The sequence below is a fragment of the Ischnura elegans genome, chromosome 8, assembly GCF_921293095.1.
Source record: "Ischnura elegans chromosome 8, ioIscEleg1.1, whole genome shotgun sequence".
NCBI classification, from domain to species: Eukaryota; Metazoa; Arthropoda; class Insecta; order Odonata; family Coenagrionidae; genus Ischnura; species Ischnura elegans.
Window position 1 is genome coordinate 17940536 of NC_060253.1, and position 26796 is coordinate 17967331.

A 26796-nucleotide genomic window follows, 5' to 3' on the forward strand; every position below is an offset into this window, starting at 1 on the left:
GCATATGTAGTTGATGCCATGGCCAGCTCATCCATGGGTGGGCCATTTTGTCAGGAGTGCAAAAGTGGGGATGTGTGGTTGAAATACTGAGCAATAATGATGGCTAAGATCTAACAACACATATCTCAAAAATAGCAACTTCTCAGGAGAGCAAAAGAAACTATGTATCTATATTTTTATTTGCTCACTGAAATTAAAAACCAAAAATTCATAAAACTGAAAAAGAAGCATTCATTTGCAAACAAAGAGTTGCTTTGTGCTTGAATTTTGTTTTTTTAAATTTCATTACATTTTGTTCAAGATATCAGTCTCAAACCGGCCAAATTTTGAGATACGTGTTGTTAGAACTTAGCCATTGATATGTAGTATATGATCCGATTATTTCCATTGGTGAAACGCCTGAATCAGTAAAACAGGTCATAAGTAAATCTTAGATGTCCCTCTGCATTTTAAGACCGAGCTATACTGTGCAACCTATGCATTCACCAACAGCCTCCAGCAACTAATTGTTTTGTGTCTGTTCTCATGTGTGTGTGTTTTTATGACCTAAAGTAGTTTTAATGCTGAAAACTTTTCGCATTTGATATGACTGAACTGATGTTATTTTTCTACTATATTTCAGATGTCTACAATAACTGCTCTGATAGTCAACCTTGCATCGACAATGCCTTTTGCACCAAAGAAAGCAACAGATGCATGTGCATAGAGGGGTATGCGCCAAGTTTGGACATGGATAAGTGTCTCTTAAGTCAGTATTTTCATTCTTTTTCAAATTTAACAAGTTCACAATTAGTTATTACAGTGGAACCTCAATCTATTGTTTTTCAAGGGGATGGACGAGAAAACAATGAATGCAGGAAAACGATCGATGACGGAATGTTTGGCTAGGTTGCCTATGTCCCAGGAAACGCAGGATTTTGGCGCGTAGTTATGATATTCGTTAAAGGATTCAAACAAGATTTTAGCTGATTACAGGATTATTATTACTTTATCGAACCACTTAGGTCATATTATTGATTCAAATAATATCTCTTTCAAATATCATAAAGGAAAACGCCACCTCGCTAAAAAATGTTTGCTCTCCACTTGGCATTTACCCTACTACATATTACCGATTTCTCTCTGACATAAAACTTCTTATCCATCAAATGCCATTTCAAGTACACGTATTTACGAGAGCAATGTGCATGTTATGCATAAAACAACCGCTTTCACCGATGCAGTGATTGGTTGTGAGATGGATCATATAGGCAAAAATAGTCAATTATTTGTAATGCTACTGTCTAATAAATATATTTTTCATGTAACTTAGGCAATGCGTAAAGCGTGAACAATGTTGCGTTAATCGTCAGCTACACGCCCACCTGAGCCTCGGCTTCATTCCACTTCTTGTTTTCACCACGTAGCTTGCTCTACCCCACCCCTACAGTCATGTGCTCGTGGACAGCCCGAGGCATTCTCGAATATTCACGCACTTCTCTCCCTGATGCTTTTCTTCATATTCTATTATTTTCAGTCAAACATTTAAAGTACTCACTTGTTTCTTCGGGTGGGCGATGGTCCGAATACGGATAAAAGTAAAACCAATGAAAATGAAACCTTACTTTATTAAACCCACACGGAAAACACTCGCTAGTTTGAAGTGAACCCACCCTTGAAAGTACGGAACCACTCATGCGAGGTGAAGTTCGGAACTGATGCTATTGCGTACGTCTTATGCAGAACATACTGCAGAGGGGGAAACATAAACATATGACTGCACCATGAAATCTTTTGTCCTAAAGAGAAGGCAACTTACACATTCTTTTCTAATTAGCATGGCGCCAGATGAGTAGATGAATTCGGATTGTTAGTAGGGAGAAATAAAATATCCTGAGAAGATACTCATTCCTCAGTAACTCTTACAAGTGAGAACTATAGTATAACTCGTAAATTTATAACTGATAATAATGTGATATCCTGTTTTCAAAAACATGCCACATTAACTGTCGAAAAGCTCAGCTATGAGCATGTCGAGTTTTGCCAGAAATCACCATTGTATTTTTCCAATTATTTCCTTACTTTAAATGCTTAAATAATGTTAGAAATATGTTGTGTTTGGTCTCATTCTTTTTTGAATTACGTGCACTTTACAAATATTTCAATCTAATAAAAGTATAATGCCAATTGACGAAATTCATTGTTAGACACCTGTTGGGCTAATAGGTGATTCATGCAGCAGTTGACCTCCAGAAACTGGGAACTTTGAAGCAGGTAGGCTGAAAACGGTCAGTGGGTGAGAAAAGGGGGGAGGGCAAAAACACGTTTCTATTGTTCTCATGTGACTTGATATTTTTTTCGAAGCTAAGGTCTTCGTAATACGATCCCTGTGCGAGCTGGGACCTTTTTTTTATTTTGGAGAAGAGGAAAGCTTCAAGGGGGTGGCGAGTGCTGAATGGAGGGGGATAGTGGATCTTGGGAAATGCGCTAATTTAACTATCCCACGGCACTCAGCTTCTCCCTATAATAGTTAATCGAGGGTTCCTGTCGTTATTAGACACAAGTAACTCGTTGTAAACACTTCGTCTCATTTTCGTCAAATGATGGATGCGGGAAAGTTATACAACAGGTCCGCGATCTTCAAGCAATCAATGCAGGAAAACGTTACTTCAGGGAACAATGGATGCGGCGAAAAAGTACATTGTCTTTATGGAACTTTATTAGGGACCAGGAACGGCGAACGATGAATGCAGGAAAACGATCAATGCGGGAACGATAGATCGGGGTTCTACTGTACTAGTTTGTTTGCAATGTGCATTGAGAATTTAAAAAATATTCTATAGAATAATGCCTTGAAAATCCTGGGGATTTCAGTGTGATATTTTAGCTTAATTCCTTTGAAAAAAATTTTTTGTAATTACCATAATTTACCATGGTAAAATAATAAACCTCCCTTGACAATTTCAATTATGTACTTACCCCAGATCATCCCTTACCTATTCCTGTATCAATCTCTTGCAGTTTATGATTAAATTTTAATCTTTTTCTTCTTCAGGAATTGGACTCAATTGCTCAGAAAATAGTACTTGTATTGACAATGCGTACTGCCAGGTTGCCAAGCACAAAAAAAATGGCACATGTCAGTGCATTGATGGCCTCGCACCAGCACATGATGGCGCAATATGTTTGGGGAGTAAGTAAATACATTGGAAAATAAGAAATGTAATGCAAAATTGTTTTCTAAGCAGAACAATTAGGTTTCTGATGGTTTTTCCCTGTTAGAGATGTAATTAAAGAAAGCAGAATGGAGCCTGTTACATCTAATTATCCTATTGCCTAAAAGATGTTGTTTACTGCTTTGCAACCTTTGCTATTTTTCTTTCTTCCTGGTAATTTTATTTCCAGCAAGTTATAACTGGGATAATTTTAAGTTACCTTTAGGCGAATGGAGAGAATTCCCCAAATTGAAATTGAAGCATTATCTATCTCTTTTCAATTCCTACATAATTTTCGAAAACTGGTGTCAATTTTTTAATGGCTTAATTCTTGTTCATAACACTCTTTTTATTAAAATTTTTCGTAGATTTGAAAATTGATTTTGAGTGGTCGTTGCAAAAATAGGGCAACGCAAGCCCTGTAATTTCCTGTAAAAAATGTAACTAGCCTGCTGGTATTGCTCCACAATCTTTTCCTGGTTACTTGCATGAATATCCTGCAGTTAGTCCATTGGATATGGAAATTCCATCTACAGTACGCTATCTAAAAATCCTCCCCAACAGTGAAATGCTTAAATATCTATTGATTTATCATAAACATACAGACCATTATATGTGGGTACCTTATTTAATCACTCACTGGGCCATTTTTTTGATAGAGAAAGGATGTCTTCATCTTCGTCGTCATAGAAGAATGTAGGTATGCTCATTGGCCATTATGGAACCCAAGTCAGTGGGATACTGGTCCGTTATATCGTCTGACAGATTAGTGTTTTTTTGCAGCATGAGTAGATGATAAATGTAATGAAGTAAGAGCTTTTTTTTAAACAGAAACTTATTGTATTTTCCAACACTAATGGTTTTTGCCTTTGGTCCTTGAGTTTTGTTAGGCAATGGAGTTTTTTAAACAAAATTTATTCTCAAAATTTATTACTGTATAGAGTGATTTTATTGATATTTAATTATTTTCCTTGGTTGAGCAATTAAACCATATTTCCCAAGATTTGTATTCATCTGGGCTTTGGACATGCATTGATACTTAAAATTGTGTATTTTTTATTTATAAGCCTTATATATTTTGTGCTTTATGAATTTTAAATTTTTTCAAGGGTTCTCAATAGGGTGGTTTCCTTCATCAAAGAAAACGAAAGGCATTGACTGCGATTCGTTACCCACCATCAGTGTATTCATAATTAACAAATTATTTGGTTTTAGAAATACCGGTTTAGACGAATGGCAATGGTCAATTTTAAACCTCATTTGAAAAAGGCCAGATTGGCGCCCATGCGATGCCACTCCACGTGACGTCACAGGGACCTAGTTTCTATACGAGTAGATAGGAATTTTACATCGTCTGAGATTACCAGTGCATGCATGAGGCACAGAGCTCAGGGAAACATCTCTTAATAATCACCTATTAAAACTGGCTGTGGTCGGAAAGTTTCCTTCGTTTGATAAGGTATTAATAATCCTTATTTAAGCCAAGGGCTACCTGCTAGCAGCCTGCATCGCAGTGGTGCACACATCCTCGCCCCAAGGTCACACTACAGGGCGGAGGTGGGGACCAGAATGATGTCAAACGGGCTTTTCCCGGCATTCATACTTAGCTGTTGTGTTTTCGCACGCTTGAAAATTTTCACTTTTCATTTAATCGCAAAAAAATAGATATCGTCATTTAAAAATATAAAAGCGTGAAATGCGTACTCCAGGAGTAATAATCTTTCGATTTAGGCAATAAACAAAAAAGAAAACCACCCTATTTTCTGACACCTTAAATTTTTTAGGTGTCTGTTTAATTATGAAAGGTGGATATGCACATAATCCTTAATATAGCTTCTTGTCATACAAAATATGTTTCTCCAATGGGAGCATCTGAACAATTGTCAATAAACTTGAGTCAATATATTGTGGATTATTAACCTAAAAAAGCCACAGTATTGTTAGCACACGCAGGAAAAACCTTTTATTTATAAGAGGTTTTTCCTGCGTGTGCTAACAGGTTATGGGCCCAGGGCGTATTACGAGCCTATAAAAGAGGTTACGGAGTTTATAAAACGTGCGTAGGTGCAGTCGGGCGAAATGGCATCATTATACAATCAGGACGAAGCAACTACGAAGGTTCCAGTGCTGAACTCAAATAATCATTTCGCATGGTCATTACGAGTAAAGGCGGAGTTACTTTTACGTGATGCATGGGAGGCTATCGTCGGTTACGAAGACGCATTGGACGCATCACTCACTCAAGGCGAAGTTCGGAGGCGAGCCAAAAGCAATACCATCGCACTATCCATTCTTTATAAAATGGTAGGTGATGAATTTTTGGGAGATATTGCTGACTGTACGACCGCAAGAGAAGCATGGAGGATTTTAGACGATTTGTGCAATAGCGAAGGGCTAGTTAATGGCGCAATGGTACTGAAGGAGCTTACACACTGCACCAAAACACCTGAGATGCCCATTCAGGAATACTACGCAAAAATGCACAATTTGCAGAAGAGAGCAGCAAAAGGTGGATTTGAATTGTCCGATAAGCAAGTCGCGGGAATTATTCTCGGAAATTTACCGGATGAATACCAAGGCTTTATTCAGTCCTGGGAGATAGATTCAAGTAAGTTGTCCACAACTTTACTAAAATCAAAGCTTATTACGGCGGAGAAGAAATTGCAGTTAATGGGAGAAATCGGGGAAAATAATCATCACGCATTCCGAACTGTTCAGAAGAAGGAGGGAAGTAAGGTGAAGAATAGAAAGGGAGATGAAACAAACAGATTCAGAAGTTACTCGAACGATAAAAGGTTTTGGTGCTTTGCCTGAGGGAAGGAGGGACATATTTCAAAGAATTGCCCTAGGAAGAAGGAACATGAAGGGGAAAGAATCGTATTCGAGCAGAAGAAAGCTGTTATAAGGAGTTATGGCAGTGGTAATAAGATTCACACAGCGTTAGTTCAACAAGATATATTCGGATATAAACGGATACAACTCAATGGTACATTAGGCGCGAACACACACAGAGAGACCACTAGCGTGCACCGGAAGTGCGCGCGCACACAATCGACAAACATCCAATACAATCGATAGTATCGAACAATCGATACAGGATCATAGCAGACAGACATTAAGAAACTATTGAGCACACCCTTCAACACTCCCCTTTGCTCATAGTTGCAGCCCCAATTCTTTCAATAAACAAGTTTCAACTCTTTCGTTTTGAGCAAATACTTAAACACACGCTTCACAGCTCTCCAATCAGACAAAGTAGGATTTACACACTTTTGACTTAGTTTACCTATGGCACATGCAACATCTGGACGGCTTACCGTGGCAACATACATTATATGACCAATAGCTTGTTCATACAATTTTTTATCAAAGGGTTCATCACAATCAATATCAAAACCAGCTTCACACTCCTTAGCTAAAGGTGTTGACACCCCAGTCTCATTCATAATATCAAATAACTCTAACATTGGACTCACTTGGGCAGATTGGTCGAACACAACTGTCTCACTGTCAGGCATATGTAGATGAACAGAAAGAAATTGGGTGTCAGAGCCCAACATTTTGACATCCAACTTTTCTTTAATCTTGCCCTTAAAACCTTCAATCATAGACCTTTTCCCAACAATCAAAAAATCGTCAACATACACAGCCACAATGAGATCCTTAGTTTCATTTACATATACACATGAATCACTCAAACAAGGTTTCAAGTCCATACCCTTCAAAATATTGTTTATGTGTTTGAACCACATTCTCCCTGCTTGCTTCAACCCATAGAGACTTTTCTTTAGTTTGCACACATATTGGTTCCTATTCTTTCCCTTAATTTCGAAAAATTCAGGTTGCTCCATATATATGTCCTCATCTAAGACACTGTTCAGGTAAGCGCACTCAACATCAATGTGTTCATAACACCATTCATTCTCAGCACAGAGAGCAAGTAAAATCCTCAATGTTCTGCGTTTTACAATTGGACTGAAGGTTTCAGTGAAGTCCACCCCAGGTCTCTGCCAGAATCCCCTTGCTACAAGTCTAGCCTTAGGTCTGTTTGAGTCCCTTTTAATACTTAGAACCCACTTACAATCAATCACATTTGTATTTAACGGTCTCTTGACAATGTCCCAGACATCCTTTTTGTAAAGGTTCTCTAATTCAGCCTCCATAGCTAATCTCCATTTTCCAGATTCATTTCCCCTTAAGGCATCATTTACAGAAATGGACACACACAGATCTTGAGCCCTACAAATCATTGCAATGTTCCCACAACAAGAATGAGTCTTTTCTTTTCGAAGTCTGGAAGACCTCCTAGGAGCAAGTACATTTTCAACTCCCAAGTTAACCCCATCGTCAAGTACCCCCTCATGATTTTCATCTCCATTCATCAAGTTCTCCAAGAAAAAATCATCATCTCCTTCCTCATACTCACCATCACTCTGGACTTCAGGCTCATCCGGGTCAAAGGTCCCTTCATCATCCACATGCCATATCCAATCATTACATCTCCTTGGAATGTGAGTGATTTCACACATCTCTTTACACGGGAACACCCTCTCCTCAAAACGTACATGACATGATATAATGACACTCCTACTTTTTGGCAAATAGATTCTGTACCCCTTCACTTCTCTATCATATCCCACAAAAATACCTTCATCTGCCCTACAGTCAAACTTATTTCCAGTTGGACTCACCAGATACCAGACCTTACAACCAAACACCCGCAATCTAGAAAGCTCCCCTTGGATGTCAGCCTTCTCTCCTTTCCATAATTCCAAGGGAATTTTGTTCTCAATTGCAGACGATGGACACAAATTTCTGATATGACATGCTGAACTTATTGCTTCAGCCCACAAGAAAACAGGAAGCCCTGCTTGAATAAGCAAACACCTTGCCATTTCCACTAGTGTTCTATTGGCACGTTCAGACACACCATTTTGCTCGGGGTTTCTAGGCACACTTTTCCGATGCAGAATACCCTCAGCCTTCAAATAATTCTCAAACTCAACACTTGTGTATTCGCCACCATTGTCTGATTGAAAAGCACTTATTTTCACCTGATGCTGAGCCTCAACCTCTCTCTGGTATTCTCTAAAGCATTTAAATACTTCACTTTTTTTCTTGATTATCCTGACATTTTTGAATCGAGAGAAATCATCAATGAAAGTCACAAAATAATGACCTCCCCCCAACGATTGACACTGTGCCCTGCCACTTACGTCACTGTGGACAATTTCTAAAGGGCGTTCACAATTGTGATGAGCAACTTTCGGAAATGGCAACTTAGTCATTTTACCCTTCACACAGACTTCACATAATTCATCGTCCCTTTTGGAATCCTCTTTCTTGAGATCAAGACCTGGGATTCTGTTCATAGCACCTTCATGGAGATGTCCTAATCTCTCGTGCCACAACGTACTCTTGAAGGCTTTGGCCTGAAATACTTCGATTTCTGTACCACCATTGCACTCATCGTTGACAGAAACATTTGCGACGTAGCTCTCATCTGGCTCAGTCTCTAAATAATATACACCATTTTCCACTAAGGCATTGAACAACACATCACCGTCATCATGCTCTCCAATAGCTTCATTTAATCTGAACACGGTCTGTACACCTTTCTTCGCCAGCTGTCTGACAGACACAAGATTCACGTCCAACTCAGGTACCCACAGAGCATTTGATAGTGACAAGGTCCAGCCCCCACAAGAGTTTGCTAACTTGATGACAATAGTTCCCTTCCCCTTCACGGCCAGACGTCCCTTTCCAATCTTTACTTCTCCGGTGGCAGGTTGGAAATCGAAAAATCGGTGACGGTCTGGCGTCATGTGGTTCGAAGCACATGAGTCTAGGTAACTAACACACTTTCTTTGGGAGCAAGCCAAAGCAAACGCCGATATGAGTCCTTTAAACTTCGGCTTGTCCCCTCCTTTCTCGTGTCTCTCCCGTGACTCCTCGCCTTTTCCTTTTCTTTCCTCCGACTTGTCTCCCCTCGGCGCACCACACTGGTAAGAAATGTGGCCCCACTTACCACACTTATAGCATTTCTGATCAGCAGTGCTCCTCTGCTTTCCGTTGTTGGCTGCTCTCGTCCTGCTGAACTTCCGCGCTGCCAACGCACTGCCATGCTCAGAGGACTCCGCAGCATTAATCCTTCTCTCCTCAAGCAGAAGGTCTGCCTTCACCGCCCTAGACGTCAGTTTCTCATTGATCTTTGTTATTCTCACATACGTAGAATACTGTGGATCCTTCACGAGTCCCGCCAATATAAAGGAGGCCACAACGTGGTCTTGGAATACGATGCCGTTTTTGGTTAATTTACCGCAGAGCTCCTGTATCCTCCCAGTGTACGCTGAGATGTCCATCGCCTCTGTCTTCTCAATGCTACCCAGCTCTCGGAGACACATAGCTATATCCATGGATGTAGCCCTCCCATGAATCTCTTCTAAGGTGTCCCAACACTCCTTGGCTGACCTCAAATGGCTGATGTCTGTGAGGTACTCCGGGCGCACATGCCGGAAAATGTATGCGCGAGCCTTGTTGTCCTTGCGCATATTTTCTGGTCTCTTCAACTCGTCAGCACTCAGCCCGGGGTTGATTGCGTCCCAGCAGTTCAGAAAAATCATCGACGCCTCCGACATGGTCCTCCAATATTCGTAATTATCCTTGCTCAGGATTGGATTCATTTGCCTATCCGAATCCAGCAACTCATCTTGATCCGCCATGGTCTCGCCTTTTCTATTATGTCCAATTTACCGAATCACTAACGTCTATCACCACACAGCACGATCCCTGGGCCCATAACCTGTTATAAGGAGTTATGGCAGTGGTAATAAGATTCACACAGCGTTAGTTCAACAAGATATATTCGGATATAAACGGATACAACTCAATGGTACATTAGGCGCGAACACACACAGAGAGACCACTAGCGTGCACCGGAAGTGCGCGCGCACACAATCGACAAACATCCAATACAATCGATAGTATCGAACAATCGATACAGGATCATAGCAGACAGACATTAAGAAACTATTGAGCACACCCATCAACAAAAGCGTCAACAGCCATCGTGTCCAGGGAATTCGTGTCGCTCTGCGCGAAAAGGAAAGTACCTGATGGCCAGGGAGTGTGGTTATTGGACTGTGGTGCTTCAGATCACATGTGCCCGCGAAGAGAACTTTTTCACCACCTTGAACCAATGGAAGGAGAAGTAGAGGTTGGTGACGGCGCCCCTTTAAGAATTGAAGGCAAGGGAAGTGTGATGCTGAACATATCGGATGAATGCGGAGGTAAAGATGTGGAACTTAAGGAAGTTCTCTATATACCAGCACTACAAGATAGCCTAATTTCGCTAGGGCAAATCGAGGAGAAAGGTTGCTAGATAGAGACCTTCAACGGCGTAGCAAATATCTATCTTAGGGAGAAACTAATTCTCAGGGCAGTAAGAGTCGCTCGACTTTACTATGTGTCGACAGTGGGAGGCATCAGTATACTGGAGATTAGTGAAGAATTTAACAATATGGGGAAGAAGGCTTCCAGAGTTTCTTTTGCACAGAGGCACGCACACCTTGAATCAATGGACCGGGAGAAGAAGTTGGCTGAAGTAGAAAAGCTGGAGACATCGCTTCAGGTGGCAGAGAAAGAGGCCAGCGATTGGAAAAGGAAAGCAGAAGTTAGTAGGGCAATATCAGCGGCTAACCAGGCTGAAATGGATGCCTTCAAAAGTCGTTTGTCCACAGTAATGGCCAAGGGAAAGCATGGTGACCAGCTAATACTATTCCTCAATGAGTGCTTGAAGAACAAAGATAGTACTATTAAGGAGAAAGAATTAGAAATGAAGGCAATGGCAGAAGAACATAGGAAAGAAAAGAAAAATTTAACGATGCAGCTGATGAAAGAGCAGGCAAAAGTCAATCATTTGGAAGATACACTGGAGAAGAAAAATATGATGGTAGAAAAGTTACAAGAAGCCCTCCATAGCATGAATGTTTCTCCAGGCTCAAATGATAACTCACTGGTAATTGCCGCAATGAGATCCGGAAATTTCAAGTCCTCGGAGTATGCTTTAAGAGCCATGATGCAGGCTGCTGAGGCTGAAAAGCTCAGATTAATGGAATTGGTGGCTGTATTGAATAAACGACTGAAGGAAGAGCAATCACAGACAGACCATGCCTTGAAACAACTGGAGATGGAAAAACGAAAGCAGGAGAAGACGATGACTTGGGAGGAGCTCGAGGCGAGAGGTGGAGAGCCAGAGGAGGTGACACCCATCCAGGGGCCAGGGGAGGTAATCATCGCCTGTGAAAAATGAGCCTGCCTATGAAGGAGTAGCGGAAGGTGGTCTACCACATAGGTCTGAGAGACAGAGGAATCCCAAGACCTGTACCTGCTGCAGAAGGTCCAGATAGCAACATCCTGGAGGATGCAGTGGAGGCACTGAGTGGACCAGATGCGGAGAAGTGGTTATCAAGTATCATTATATCAGGGAGATGGTAAAAACAGGGGAGGTTTCATTCCAGTATGTCAGATAAAATGATAATGTCCACTGTCAGGAACTAAGACAAAAGAATTTTGTAAGATGTTAAATCTTGAGGAGTGCTTAGAGATTTATATTTCAAATTCTTATTTTGTCAATCCCGAGGGGAGGTGTTGGAGTACGTTATTAACAAAATAAGCAGCGCCTGGGTGGAATTTGAAAAGGCGTTGCTAAGGTTATGTTTATGTTTGGATGTAACTGTTTCTCTTGTTCGCAGTGGATGTGTACGTTATAACCTCTTATAAATAAAAGGTTTTTCCTGCGTGTGCTAACAAGTATTACCATCAAGGTTGGAGAAAAATTAGTAAACATGATCGCTAGAGATGGGTCAAATAGCAGATTTCTCGAACTCGAATATTGAATTCGAATTTTTAATCATTGCTTGAATATTCAAATACTTCGAATACTAGAATTGCGCAAAGCATATCAAACGTACGTTTTTTTCTTCTATTTCACTTGATGAATGTATAAATAAAAAGGTATATATCAAATACATTTTTAAAATCAACTTTTTTATGTTGAATAAAGTCCCCACATTGATTGTTGATGCTTTACATCAGCTATTTTCAGTTGCACTTTTCCTAAGGTATCTGTTTTTATTGGATGACTTAGTATAGACAGACTTGTCATCTCCAAGCCTACTGAATTTTTATCATCTCAACTTTATTTGAATCTTGGAAATCACTGATTTTTAATTGTACATTAAGAATTGTGGCAAAAGTGAATAACTGTTCTTTTTCCAAAAATTCATACCAACTTTTACTAGAAAACAGAAAATCATTAACGAAACCTCGTAGATGACTATGCAAAAACTTCTTAGTTTCTAAGAAATTAATACATAATGTTATTCACTAAGGGGGATAACTTAAGAAACTGTGATTGCACTTCCACTGGCAAGAAATGTTGCTCCTTCAAAAACATCCAGCACATCAATCAATTGCTTGATAGCATTGCACTGTGGTGGAGTCATGTCTGCATTAAAATTTAGAATAGAGGCAGCAAATTTTATGGCTTGCTTCTGTTCTGGAAGATTTTGAAATTATCATTTGAAAAAGAAAGTTCCATCTTGTGGTTTTATCCTGGATGAGCATAGAATGAGAAGTGGTGAAAATAATTTTTTGAATGGTGGTGTATTGATGCATTCAGCCTAGGACCCACGCATCTGCCATTTTTTACTATTATTTTTATGAAAATTTTGATCTTTTATCAACTTTGACACGTCATTGCAGAGCCGTCGTTTGGTATAGAGAAACAAAACTGACGTCAGGGGAAGTCCGCATCCTTGCAGTCTTTGCATTCATGATGATCTTTCCGATGAGAGGAACGGTTCGGGAGCAGTAGCTCAATGCGTAACGGAAGCTACCCCAAAAGTTGATATTTTTTCCGCCATTTTAAATTTTTTTGAGGGATTTCGTGGGGGAAATCTGGGATTTTTGGATTTTTTCCCCCTATCATTTTCGGTTCGCCATGTCGAACAATATCTTTTCACCACTTTAATCCGCAAATATGATGTAGTTCGTCAACTTGCCTAAAACGGCACTGCATGCATGCAAGTGACTAGAGTTCTCTGTGTTGTTTCCAAGTCAACTACCAACAAGACGACATGCATGCGACAGTGTATGGTGCGAAATTCAAAGTATTCAAGGTATTCAAATATTCATGGATACTATTCGTGCACCTCTAATGATAACTAATGGCAAATGAGAAAGTGAGAAATAACACTGAACTAAAATTTGAATTGCTTGGAATTTCTTTAAGAATGTAGTTGTAATAATTCAGTTAGTTAACACTCAAGAATTTTGGTTAGATATAAATTACTTGAAGTCAGCAGCAAACAAACTTGTGTGTTCCATGTTTGAATTTTTCTACAATGCATAAAAGATGTGTTCATAGAAACACTGCTTTTACTGTTAATTAATTATGTATGCAATTCTTCGTTAAAACTTTCGCGGGTGCTCGTCATGTAATTGCTCGTCATGTCACAATTATGTATGTATTGTGCTAGCAATGTAGAGAGTGAGTCAGAGTATTGACTTCAATTCCCTAGGACAGGGCAGTGGCGGATACAGAGGGGGGCCACAGAGGGTGTGCCCCCCCCCCTTGCAGGGCCGCCCGCATAGCCTAACAGTACGGAACCACAATTGTAACTCTTTTATATCATAAGATGGCATGTTGTATATACGTATAATCAGTTTAAATATAACTTTCTTAAAATTTGCATGTAAGTTGATTATTTTTCATTACAATAAAAGTTAAGGTAGCTCAACATATATTTTGCACCCCCCCCCCCCTTTGAGGTTTTTTCTGTATCCGCTACTGGGAGAGGGCCTAATCCCCACTTAGACTGCGTCTCGTGGGTTAAAAGCATACCAGAGTCCATTCTTTGGGCAGTGATCACTTCCCATGTCTTCCATTGGCTATGGCAGACATTTGATCATTTGTAAAGGAAAACTTGCATTGGCCAAGGCCCAATATTTGGTGCATAAGGGTTTACATCTGTAGCCTACAGGTCAAAGGAGGTTGAATGAATCAAGTATATTTTGTATGGTGGCAGAAAGACTTGTCATGAATCATAATTGATGATTCATCAGCCAAATAGCTCATGTGTATCTCATTACACCTGAGCATGGCAGTATTTGTTCCATATTTTCCATATTGACTAGCCTTATACATATCATTGAATATACTTTTCTTGTCATGTATATCTGATCTCTAGGCAAATAATATATTATTATGTATTATTATTACCTTCTAGGTATTGGAATGAACTGCTCTAATGATAGCAACTGTGTGCCTAATGCCCACTGTGATTTAGACAACTTCAACTGTGAATGCAATGATGGATTCCAGCCTTCAAAGAACGGAGGAAAGTGCCTCTCAAGTGAGTTTCTACCTACCATAATAAAAGAAAATAGAGTTTTATCCCTCATTTAGTGGCATATAAACAGGCTATCACATCCTTTTCCAATCATACAGCTCTCTCTTTATGAAATGTTTTTCATTATGCCCAACAATTATCTTTGGTCGGTTCAGTGTTTGCAGATGGTGGGGCAAAGCGGTTGGTCCATGGTGTGATTTAGTCACCTTGCCAATAAAAGCCCAAATAGCGATTCACCAACGTTGGACAAATAGAGCAATGTTATCGGGCCTAATTTTTCCCTAATAGCTAACCAGTCCCCAGCGCAGTAGTGTTGGCTGTTTCCAAGCCTGCCAACCATTGCCCAACAAAACCTGTTCAACAAAGCATAAATTTTACAAATTTGATGATAATTATGTCATTGCATCTGGCAGTCATTAATTCCATTTTGATTCCAAATCATGGTTAGATTTTCAATTCATTGAAATGCTCTAGAACAGTGTTGAATTTACAAGAAATGGCCATGGAGCTGGCTTCAAACATGTGCATGCTGCTGATCTGTACAATTATTTTCTATGATTAAACTTCTTTATTGGGAGTTTTCTGTTCCTCGCTCCCTCCCTTCTTCTCCACTAAAATATAGCACATTTGTAGGCTATTTTTTCAGATGCAGTAGTTGAAATTAAACATGGTATGTTTGCTATTAAGAATTTATTAATAATATTGTTTAATAATATATAAATTAATATTTACTTTTTACTGATATAATTAGAAAATTTTATAAATTTTTATTGTAAACATTTCAAATTTTGCCGCCCCCTGAAATCTGCTGCCCACGGCACGTACCCCCCTCTGCCCCGCTCTAGTTCCAGGCCTGGGATACAGGGATGGTTCTTTAGGGGTTTACATTTTGAAATCAAGGCTCTCCATGTTTTGCTGAGCATCAACTCCTGGTCTTGGTTTCAATTATGTCAGTGTTTTCAAATTTAATTTGCCTCCCTGGCGAGATAGATTTTTTTCTATTGCTAAAACTTTAGTGGTGTCCATGTCAAACTGATGAGTTTCAAGCAGCATTTTCAGCAATCATGGAGCAATCAACATAATGAAGTCTAATAACCTACATATGTTCTCCAATTCGGGCTTTGATGGTTTTTCCTATTGCACTGTGGATACAAGTTTTACATTTGACATGGTAAACTTCCTCAGCCTGTTATTTGTTCCAGCCTTTTGTGTGTCTGAGGCGGTCTTATATTCTGAGGACAGGTACAAGAGTAGTTTCCTCATCAAAGTTCTTCAAATTCAGGATATTTCCTTTACGGTGACTTTTATATTGTGACCTCTAGTCACGGGTCAAGGGGAGAGTGGGAGGGATTGGGGGTGGAGGAAAAAAGGGGAAGGGATATTTTTTTGGGAGAGAAAGGGGACGGGGTGCATGAGAAGGGAAGGGAACGTATGAGTGACCTCTTGGTGATCGGTGCACTTGAAAGAACGAGAGCCTTCTACAAATCCTTCGTTTAACACAAATTTCATGAAAACAGCAAATAATCGTAAGTACATAATCATACATCAGATTGCCGCTTCCTTGCGGGCATATGCGAGAATTGACTGAATGTAATATCAAAAGAAAACTGAGCAAACACAAGTGAAACAACTAATTCTTGCCCGATTGATTTCATCAGTTCATCTTGCACCATCTGATCACAAAGTTAAATGACAATATAATCACAAAGGTTAAGAAAAGACTTTGCTGTTCCACAAAATAAAATATATTTGCGACCGGTTTCGATACAGCGTATCATCATGCGGCCAGATGATGATACGCTGTATCGAAACCGGTCGCAAATATATTTTATTTTGTGAAACAGCTAAGTCTTTTCTTAACCTTTGTGCATCATGAAGGAGTTTCACCATGTTACGCCAACCACCATCGCATTTGACAATATAATCAAAGGAAAAACATACCCTGTCCTTCAAACTAATACACACATACACACTTGCAAACCGGGGTGTAGGGGGGGAATAGGGGGAATCAGAACAAGATAAAGATCGGGGGGGGGGGGGGGGGGAAACGGCTCTTCTGCACTGAATGGGGGGGGGGGACAATTTTGGGGCTTCAGTTTTGGGGTTTGTAGACGACGCTCGTACGGAATCTTCTTAACTTGGGGGGGGGGGATTAAATATCATGTCTGGTCTGACTTTGCAGGGACACTCAATGACACCTCATCCTTGTAGCCGAAATTTTCTGGTGTTCGTTTATGCCATGTTTGTTTTGACAGATGTTTCCACCAGACCTACTTCTTCTTTTTTCAGTGGACACATTGGTTGTCTGTTCCCTCTATACCTCCCCCTTCTCCTACTTGATTTCCTAGGGTGTTTTAACAAAATATTTGGCGGAGGAGTAACCATTGGTAATACAAAACGTAATTAAACCAGTTGTAGGAGGAAAATGAAAGTATTTGTGAAAAATACCTGGTTAAGTTATCGCTAATATTACATAATTCCACCTCATAAAGCCTGAAACATCTCTCTTTAACTTCCCTTAGTTCTGATTGATCAAAACTTTTTTGTTTAATTTATTTCAGAGATCGGAGTAAATTGCACTGATGATGAATCTTGCATTGATCACGCATTTTGTCTCACTCTTTTTGGGGATGACAAGTGCCAGTGTCGCAAAGGATATCGATCTACAGTGGATGGAGGACAATGCTTCTTGTTGTCAGGTAAGGTAACCAATAGGGATGGTTCAGTCTGGATCCTCAGTTCCCCCAGTACTCAGCTTGAAACCAGAATCCAATCCAAAGCCGAAAGTATCTGCACCAAAATGATTTGACCAAGACCTTTGAAAACTCTTCTCGAGTATAATTTACATTACTTACTTGAAATAGAATAATTTTATGAAGTGAATCACTCGTGAAATTACTTTATGTACTATTTTGGGTAGTTTCAATAATATCATGAAGAATTTCATAAATAGCTTTTGACAATAAAGAAATGAAAATTAAACACTTAATTAAGAACTGGATTCAAGAACCAGAAATGAGAACCAATGCTGGGAAGCAAACTTAGAGCAGTAAAAAGAGAGTGGGACCCCAACCCATCCTTAGTTAATTAGTTTATAATTTTCGTATAATTTATCTTTTCAATGTTGACAGCATGCGTCTGTGAAGTGTGAAAAGGACCAAGGTGTTACACTTAATTAATGTTCCTTATAAGTTATTCAATTGGCATTGTAGGTCTTATTGATTTCATATTTGCAGACTGTTGAATGGGCAACTGTCTCTTTTCATGTATCCTTAGGTCAGTTCTTGTGGCTACATTTGCAGTAGATTGTTGTACTTCTATTTCACGCTTCGCATATTTGTCTTTATCTCAAGATATTTTTTGAACCTTCCTCAAATGCAGCTATGGTTTTTACTGATCATCATTGTCACTTTGTGGTAATAATACGTAGACCTTTTAACATCAAACTACTTGCCCGACAAAAAAATAAGTTTATGAGTAGAATTATCACAAATTAAATAGCCATATGCTGGTTGTATCCGGCGATAATTTGTGGAATTTGCTGAAAATTTTGAGTGAATATCTTAAACTTTGTTATTCCACAGGATTTTTTATTAAATCATGACCATGGTGTGGTTGGTTATTGTCATTTTGCCAAAATGGCGGATAGTGTGTGCGCTCATGTTTTTGCCACTGTGCTCATTGCGGTGATATTAGAGGCTATACCCCAGTGTGAGAATTATCTGATTGTCACCAGATGTGGTGACAATCAGTTGAAGGTATTTTTTTCACAGTTGTTTCTCTGACTGCGGATTATTCTTGCTTTGTGTAGTCTTTCCCTCATCCAGTTAGTGACAGACAAATGGTGTTCCCTGTGTCTGGGCTTATGTTATGAAACTCCAAGATTTAAACGCGTAACTCTACAACTCATTTGCCAACAACTTCACTCTGCTGTCTCTCAACCAAAATTTTCCAACCACCTCTCCTCTTTGTTCCCATTCAACATCAGCCGTTTCCACCTCATGGAATGAAGTCCTCAGTCTTCTTTCCTCCTTACCTGCAAACAAAGATACTGGCCATGATGGCATCGGTTCCCTTTTTCTCAAGCACACTGACAACGCCTTACTTGCTTCCATTTCTATGATATTCAACAAAGAATTTCCAGCTGGTGTTTTCCTTCTTCAGCGGAAAATGGCCAATGTCACTCTGATATTAAAATCGAAATGAAAATTTCCATTGATAATTATCGACCAATCTCCATCTTACCTCTCCTATCTATTCTTTTCGAAAAAATCATCCACAACCGCCTCCTTTCACTCACTCTTCCCTATTTATCTCCCCCCCAGCATGGGTTCCTTCCTGGTGGATCATGCCTCAGCAATCTCACAGTCATCAGCAGCCACATAAATGAAGCATTTGAGCAATCTTCCCTACTTGACCTCTGCAATACAGTCGGATCCGGATTTAACGTCTTCGCATTTAACGTTTTTCCGCATTTAGCGTTTATTTTTTTGGGTCCCGATTCATTCCCTATTAGGACAATGTAAAAATTATCCGTATTTAGTGTTTCTGCATTTTGCGTTTTTACGCATTTATGGTCGTAAAAATTTGTCCCGCTCAAGATTTTTTTGCCCGATTTAACGTTTTTTCATGACGGTTCATCCAAATCTTCGAATTTATGCTCATCAACAAGAACAGTCTCATGAAATTTTACCAAGAGTCAATAGAATCTATCGGGGAACGCTTCTTCAACTGCTTTCTTCCGCGAGCGCAGCGCTGCGACCTTCAACTCGCAAGTTGGGTGATTTGTCTTCTCGTAACGTTTCGCTCCCCTTCTGATCCAAACACCAGGCACTTTTTGTATCAGATCCGATCTAATGGAGCAAAGTCATCCCTTAATAACCTCGAACTACCTTATCCTTCACTTCTTGAACTTGACTTCGATGATACGTGACGACTGATGACACGAGTTATCCTCCGAGGGCCGCTACAATAATGGTTTTCTCGTTATGTTTTCAATTGATGGCTTATGCCCCTTTTACTCTACTTCCTACGGGCAGTCGATTATTAGCCCAATATTTTTTCAGTCGGCTACTTTCTCTTTTCAAAAGAGGAGGCCCAATATAAATTGCGCAGTTCACTAGAAGATTCTTTCTATAATCCATTCCAAGGTCAGTTTCCACGGAGGAACAGCGAAAGAACAGAGGAAGTGTTTCCCCTGTCATGACCGTGAGTGAGAGCATTCTTTCCCTACGGAACAACATTATTTTACATCGTAATTTAGATATCCCGGAGCCAATTTATCGACATGCGGCTGGTTGATATCGCTGTCGATTCAAAAATATTTATCTGGTGCTAATTAATGTCAAAAGAGAATGACAATCGGAGTTTTGACGAACTATCACGGTCCATGACTCTAAATAAATCGCTCATGCTGGAAAAAAATTACCGCATACTTACGGTAGAATAGATGAGCGCGGAAAAATACGAAAATCCGGCAGGTATCCCTTGGTGGTTGACTTCGACATCATAACCCTGACGAAATTGCCAAACTCCAGAGGCACTGACAATTTTTCGGATGAAATCCAGTTCTGTTGAAGATTAAACCTTTTCACGTAACAGAGTTTAGCTAATCGTTATTCAAGGTCCAACCAAATTTTATTAAAAGCTGCCGAGAAACAAGGCGAGTCGGAGTCAAGGTGATCAGCGCGCCGCGTAAGCAACTTCTCCCGGCTCCATTCGACCTGCATTAGGCCGCGGATATATGACAACGAATCTGGTGTTATCATCGAGTTGAATCACCATCGACTTGTACGCATACTAAAATAAGATTTTACTTTTTTGGATGACCTCGAAATCCAAAATGTGCGCAAAGGAGGCTTTTTAAAGGCTCATAAATCCCTTGTTTCGCCGAGGCAACAGAAAACGTTAGGTTGGCAAAATTCCAGAAAACCTCCCTTTTACTAGATATTCCGTAGTTGAGAATTGGGGATTAGCGATCTTCTGCTGTCCCTTTATTTCACTCATTCCTCATGATTTTTCGAGTACCTACTTACATCTTTTCTTATTATATTAGAAATGCTATAATCACCTACATGTCACTTTTACAGAAAAAATTCTAAATTTCATCGAGGCCACTGAAATATGCATAAAAATGGAATCACAAATGTCCATAATAATAATCTGTGTGGGAATGCTTTTAAGTTGATGTTTATTAGAATTTTCTTAAAATATTTCATTAAAACAATTGTCATCCTCTCATTACTTATTTTTACTACCCATCTTTTTAGCTGATTCCTGAAAAGTATTATCCAACCTTCATAGGGCAGAGAAGATTTCATTAAAGAATTTTTTGCTGCATTCAGCACCTTTTAGTTACTTAAAATACGATTATTTATTCATAAAAAGCCATTCAAATCATTACAGACCCTAAAACCTGAAAAAAATGGCAGGTCCTCATTTAGTGTTTTTCCGCATTTAGTGTTTTAAATTCTGTCCCCCCCTGAAAAACCTTAAATCAGGATTCTACTGTATTAATTTTTCAAAAACATCGGATACAGTTGACCATAACCTCCTTCCACACAAGCTAAAAAACCGCTTCAATGTTTATGGCACCTGTCTTCATCTTCTCGTCAACTTCTTATCCAATAGAACACAGAGAGTAATTCTTGACAGTGTCTCCTGAATCCCTCAGAGGGTGCTCTCCATTCATCAACACATGTCGACACAAGTCGACTTGTGTCGCGGTTTTTGTGCTCCATTCTGTGTGTGTCGCCGAGTGTTGTGACATATATTAAAAACCAATTGCATGCCAGAATTGGAGAGTTATAACCAGTTTCCGTGAGTGGACACTAGTCGACACGTGAGTTGCATGAATGGAAAGCACAGAGTAACCTCAGGTGTCCCCCAGGGCAGTGTGCTTGGCCCCCTTTTATTCACACTTTACATAGATGATAAAGCCCCATCCATTTCGTCATGCGACTGTGTAATTCTCCTGTACGTTGATGACTGCAATGTTTTCAGAAGAGTTAACAGCTACGCCGACAGCTCAATCCTACAGGATGCCCTCAATTCCTTTTCAAAATGTCTTTCCTGGAAGTTACAGATAAATCCCCTGAAGTCCAAAAGCATGACCTTTTCTCTGCCTGCTAATCCTGTAAATTCATCCTAAAGTTTCTCTGGTGAGCCAATTCCAAAAGTTACATGCCACAGTGATCTGGGAGTCCTTTTTGACTCCAAGCTTACATTCACCCATCACATTAACTACATATCTACCAAAGCAACGACTCTAGTTGAACATTTATACAGATATGCAGAAATACAGGGTCATTTAGCTCTGAAATCTGTCTTTTCCGGTTGTGTTCTTCCACTCATTGATTATTGTTCAACCATATGGTCCTAAGCCTGTCCCTCAAAACTCTTAATAGGCCTATTAATTCTTCATTAACGGCGTGAAAAATCGTAACCCCTCCCTCCGTTATCTCACTTCTGATGGTCTCCTCTCTCAACTTGCCATAGTTCCCAATGTACAACAATGACGCACACTCAGTGACCTCAGGTTTTTCCACCGAATCATGAATGGCCTCTTCAGGTCTAATGACATTCTCCCAATGTTCTCTCTTCATGTCCCTTCCTGTAAAACACGTAACTCATATCTTTTCCATCTACCTCTCCACTGATATCTCTTTATCTGTGACTCAGAGATGCCCTTACCTACCGACTACCACTTACCTATAATCCCATCAAAACTCCTTCTGTTGGTATTTCATCATTTACATCCACCATGAGGAAACTTCCTCTTTAAATCCCTCTTTCTTTCTTCCCCCTTCCTAAATTACAAATGAGCGGATGAGGCGTTCATACAAGTGAAGTATTATGTGATATCGGAGTGTATTTAATTCATGTTTTTTTTGTTGTTGTTGTTTCTTTTTACCCTTTTATTATTTAACCATTTTTTCACAGATCCAGTGTATAAGGTCTAATATACTCTTTTTGGATTTAATGAAAATAAATAAATAAATCTTGACCGGAGGTTGATTTTAACCATCGAAACCATGGTCGTGATTTAATGAAAAATTCTGTGGAAAAACAAGTTTAAGTTATTCATTCAAATTAGCATATATGTGTACATATATGTATTAACTTAGTATCACCCATGTTAGTTTTCTTGTCATTCCAAGATTATTTGGCAATCTCATTTGACTGCAGGTGTGGGATCCAACTGCTCTTCCAATGAAACATGCATTGAAAACGCTTATTGTCATAAAGACTCCGAGGGAAACAACACCTGCAAGTGTTTGGATAACTATGAGCAGACTGATGGACATCAATGTATTCCAGTTTCACGTAAGTAGTACATGTTAGAAGTTAAATTTAAAATGTGTGTGCCGGGCATTGGTTGTTGCTTGTGTGTTTATTTGTTTATAACGATGTTTTGATTGTTATCGGATTAGCCATATGACAGAATAAAGTGAGACATATGAAGAAACTGAGTGAGATAGAGATTAATAATTTTTAAGAGTGCATGTGTGGGGGAGCATGGAAGCCTAGTGAGTTAAGTGTTGGGCTGTTGATTGCAGGATACTGGCATCAAATCAATTTAGCCTTCGGACACCAGCAAACAAATTTTATAGAAGTGTGAGGTGGTCCAGGTGATGAAACTTCTACTATGATTGTGAGAATTTTACATATCTGGTATGAGATCTACCCTCACCTATCCAAATCAACAGTCCGGTTGAATCACAGCAAGAGGAGACATCGCAAGAGTGATGTTCGGGATCTGAATGCCGATGTTATTTTCCGAAACTACATAGGTAATGTAGAAAAAGTGTCACAGCTTTCTTTCGCATAGGCCCAGGTTAGAGAGAGTTAGGTACCTTGGTAGTTTTTCAATTTTTTGGGAAAGAAATTATGTAAAAATAAGAAATTCCTGTCTAAAATGCCCTCATTTTAAAGAAACTTGATTTGATGGCAGTCTGTCTTCCTTCGCACAATATACCTATTGAAGAAGGATGTTGCATTGACTAGAAAAGTCATCTCTAAAACTGGTATTTTGTGCACCTTAGAAGATGGGTATGGAAAAGTAAATTCTTAAAATTGCCTCACCTCCTAAAGTACTGCAGATTCCTCCTGAAACACCTTGTACGGCACACTCCCGATTACCCGGGGTAACGATGGGGAGATACAGCACAATTAATTGGAAAACACGGATAACCCAAACTTTCTCTTAAATGTCTTGTAATGTTCATAATTTACGTAAATCAAACAATATATTATTATTTATGCAATTATTCTGTTATTTAAGAGTCTCCTGGACTCATTGAGAGCATTCTTTGCTAGTTTGCAATCTTTTTAGCGGCAATAACATGGTTTTACTCATATTATTAATGCTCCATGTAAGGCCTAGTCTTGAAAACTACACATTCGTGGCTGTGTGATCACTGATATAGAAAAGTAGTTTGCACGAATGCATCAAAACCACTGCTTGACATCGGAAACTACACTGTCAGACACCAAGCCATGTAGTCCCGTCTTGCTCAAGTTGCTGGGTTGCAACTGCTGCACGACGTGTATCCGTGATCAAGGACTGCGGCCGTGACTGCGAGGCTTGGGAAACAGGAACACAGTGCTACCATGAGCCTGGTGTACCCTAGAATTAATGTCGCAATTCCGATGAGTTTCCGTCCGATTTTTTTAACGAAATCTCAAAAAAAATTGAGCGAGAGTGAAAATCATGCACGGATAATCCACAACCTTGATAAACCGCAGCCGGAAAATCGGAATCGTCTGCTGTAATTCACGTTTCATGGCAGAAAAGCAGGATATAGCAAATTGGTGTCGCTACCAGGCATGTAGTCAGAAGTTGCATTGGGGAGGGTGTGTGTAGTGTGCCGATTGCCTATACTGATTATTTACTGTCAATTCTCACGCATCAGAAAACCATAAATTTCATTAAATGAGCCATGTGTTTCTTTTGCATGATGCTGACGTTGGAAGTCATCAGTTATTTTCACCAAACCAGCCATAGTTATAATGGCTTGGGCTCCATTGGCATTTGTTTCCTAAATGTACATTTGAAAAATTTTTAAACTTTAGAGCTCTGGCACAGATAGTTATTATTGTACTATTTTGAGAAAATTTCATGCCTGAGACCCTGATACAATAGACTCTTGCAAATACGAAGTTCATGGAATAGAGAAACCGGAGGTTCATGCTGACATAGTTTGTATGAACATTTCTTTTAGGAATCATCGAAAAAACATAGCTTGTCAACATTTCTTGTCTCTTCAATCACCCAGAGTAGAAGGCGCTCTGGGAAATAACTTCAGTGTCAAGTGTATAATACACGTGATTAAATTACGTGCAATTATGTAACAACACGCACTTTTGTTTCATTTTCTCAATAGAAGAAAGTGGCATGACGCAATTGAGGGTTGATATCTCCCTGAATACAGTAATTCCTCAATATACGAACAAGATACATTTTGAGACCTTGCTCATAAGTTGTAAAACCTATGCAAGGCATAAAGGAGTGCGGCTATTCTGTAACAACATCACAATTTTGCGTTAACTCACGATTGCGACGAACTGATGTAGTGCGTGTGACGTGGCCGAAGCCAAAAAATCACTGTCTGCAGGAAGGAAGAACGGGCGAAACGCTTAACAGTTCCTGCCATCACACCAAATTCAATAATACTTTTGTTCTGATTATGCCCAAAGTGCGAGTTCCTTTATGCTGCACCGTGTCGCATCGGCCAACTCAAAAGGTGCCAAATTTGAAATTTCTGGCACAGTTGAATTTTTTAAATGTTTGTATCCCTGAAAGAAGCTCATAAATCGAATGTGTGTGGGAAGATGATTAACTGTATGTCCAATTTACGAGCGGTAATGAGTGGGTTACAATGATTCCATGGGAATGAAGCTTATTGTGTGATGTTGGGTGCGTACTGAAGTATCTCCTACTGGAGAAAGAACCATAATTGATGCTCTTGGGCAGGGGCGGATCCAGGATTTCTTTCTGGGAGGGGCACAAGCAAGACCGTATCCAGGATTTTGTTCAGGGGGGGCACAAAGATACCTTGTTATACAAAACGAATGAAATTATATTGGGACCGTATTAAAAATCTATCATATTTTTAAGGGTCTGGGGGGGGCACGTGCCCCCGTGCCCCCCCCTGGATCCGCCTATGCTCTTGGGCACAGTACACGTGGAGAACTTAAATGCAGCGCAATGATTATGATGTAGTGTAGTGTTTAACCAACTAATTGCCATTGCTTATTTGTGGAACTTTGTTGTAAAGATCATTTTGTAACCGCCGGGACTGGGACTGAGCTTCGTAATTTCGTAATTACATTAAATAACGTTTCTTTTACTATAGATTTCATAAGCCTTTTCGTTGGGACCATTGCTTTGCTTTGTAATAACGAGAACTTTGTAATAAGGTTGTTTGTATTAATGATCAGAGTCTAATGTACTTCAATTGCTTGTTTGACTTCGTTTAGTCACACATTACAACTTTCATTATATCAGGTCATGAATTTTCATCACTTGGAATTCAAATACTTGTGAGCTGCAAGGCATTAATTGGTGCAGTCTTCAAGCTATATCTTGAGCAATTCCAGAATGAAGTATTAAATTTAAAAAACTTGCACTCACTCAATTTTTCGACCTAGTTTGGATTGGTGAAGGCAGAGCTTACTCTAGGTTAAGATTATGTCTAAAATGTTATGTCAATCATGAATCAATATATAGAAATCATAGTAATTTATTCTTTTGGGACATTATATGCAGATGAATACTTGGTGATATCTGATGTTCAATATTAAATGTATGTAAAATATTGTTATTTAATCAGAGCTGGGGCAGCGGTGTGATATTGATGGAGATTGCTACAGTTCAGTAACAGCCGAGTGCGTGAACAATACATGCCAATGTAAAGCAGGGCACCAAAGAGAAGGGTTCAAGTGTAAAGCTGGTGAGTGCACTATTTCCACCTTGGTGAATGTTATTAGATTTATTGGTAAACTCTTTAATTTGCACAATTCCTCTTCAATCACCTTGGGCACTACAAGATGTTACCATGCTTTCATAATGTGATGTTGGAATTTTTTGATTAAAATAATATGAAATTAAATTATAATGTGGATAAAATGAAAATAATAAGAAGAGTTATACAGATAATTTTATCCACAAAAACTAAAGCACAGTG

The 26796-nt window shown here is 39.5% G+C and overlaps 1 protein-coding gene across 1 annotated transcript in view; it reads left to right on the top strand.

Moving 5' to 3' along the window:
• The window catches only part of LOC124163752 (neurogenic locus Notch protein-like), a 117276-nt gene that overhangs the window by 67336 nt on the left and 23144 nt on the right, over window positions 1-26796 (top strand). Inside the window, exons 18-23 of the mRNA XM_046540832.1 lie at window positions 623-748; window positions 3035-3172; window positions 14486-14611; window positions 17170-17307; window positions 22796-22933; window positions 26443-26562. Of these exons, the coding sequence (XP_046396788.1) occupies window positions 623-748; window positions 3035-3172; window positions 14486-14611; window positions 17170-17307; window positions 22796-22933; window positions 26443-26562 (786 nt within the window). The remainder of the gene's footprint in view (window positions 1-622; window positions 749-3034; window positions 3173-14485; window positions 14612-17169; window positions 17308-22795; window positions 22934-26442; window positions 26563-26796) is intronic.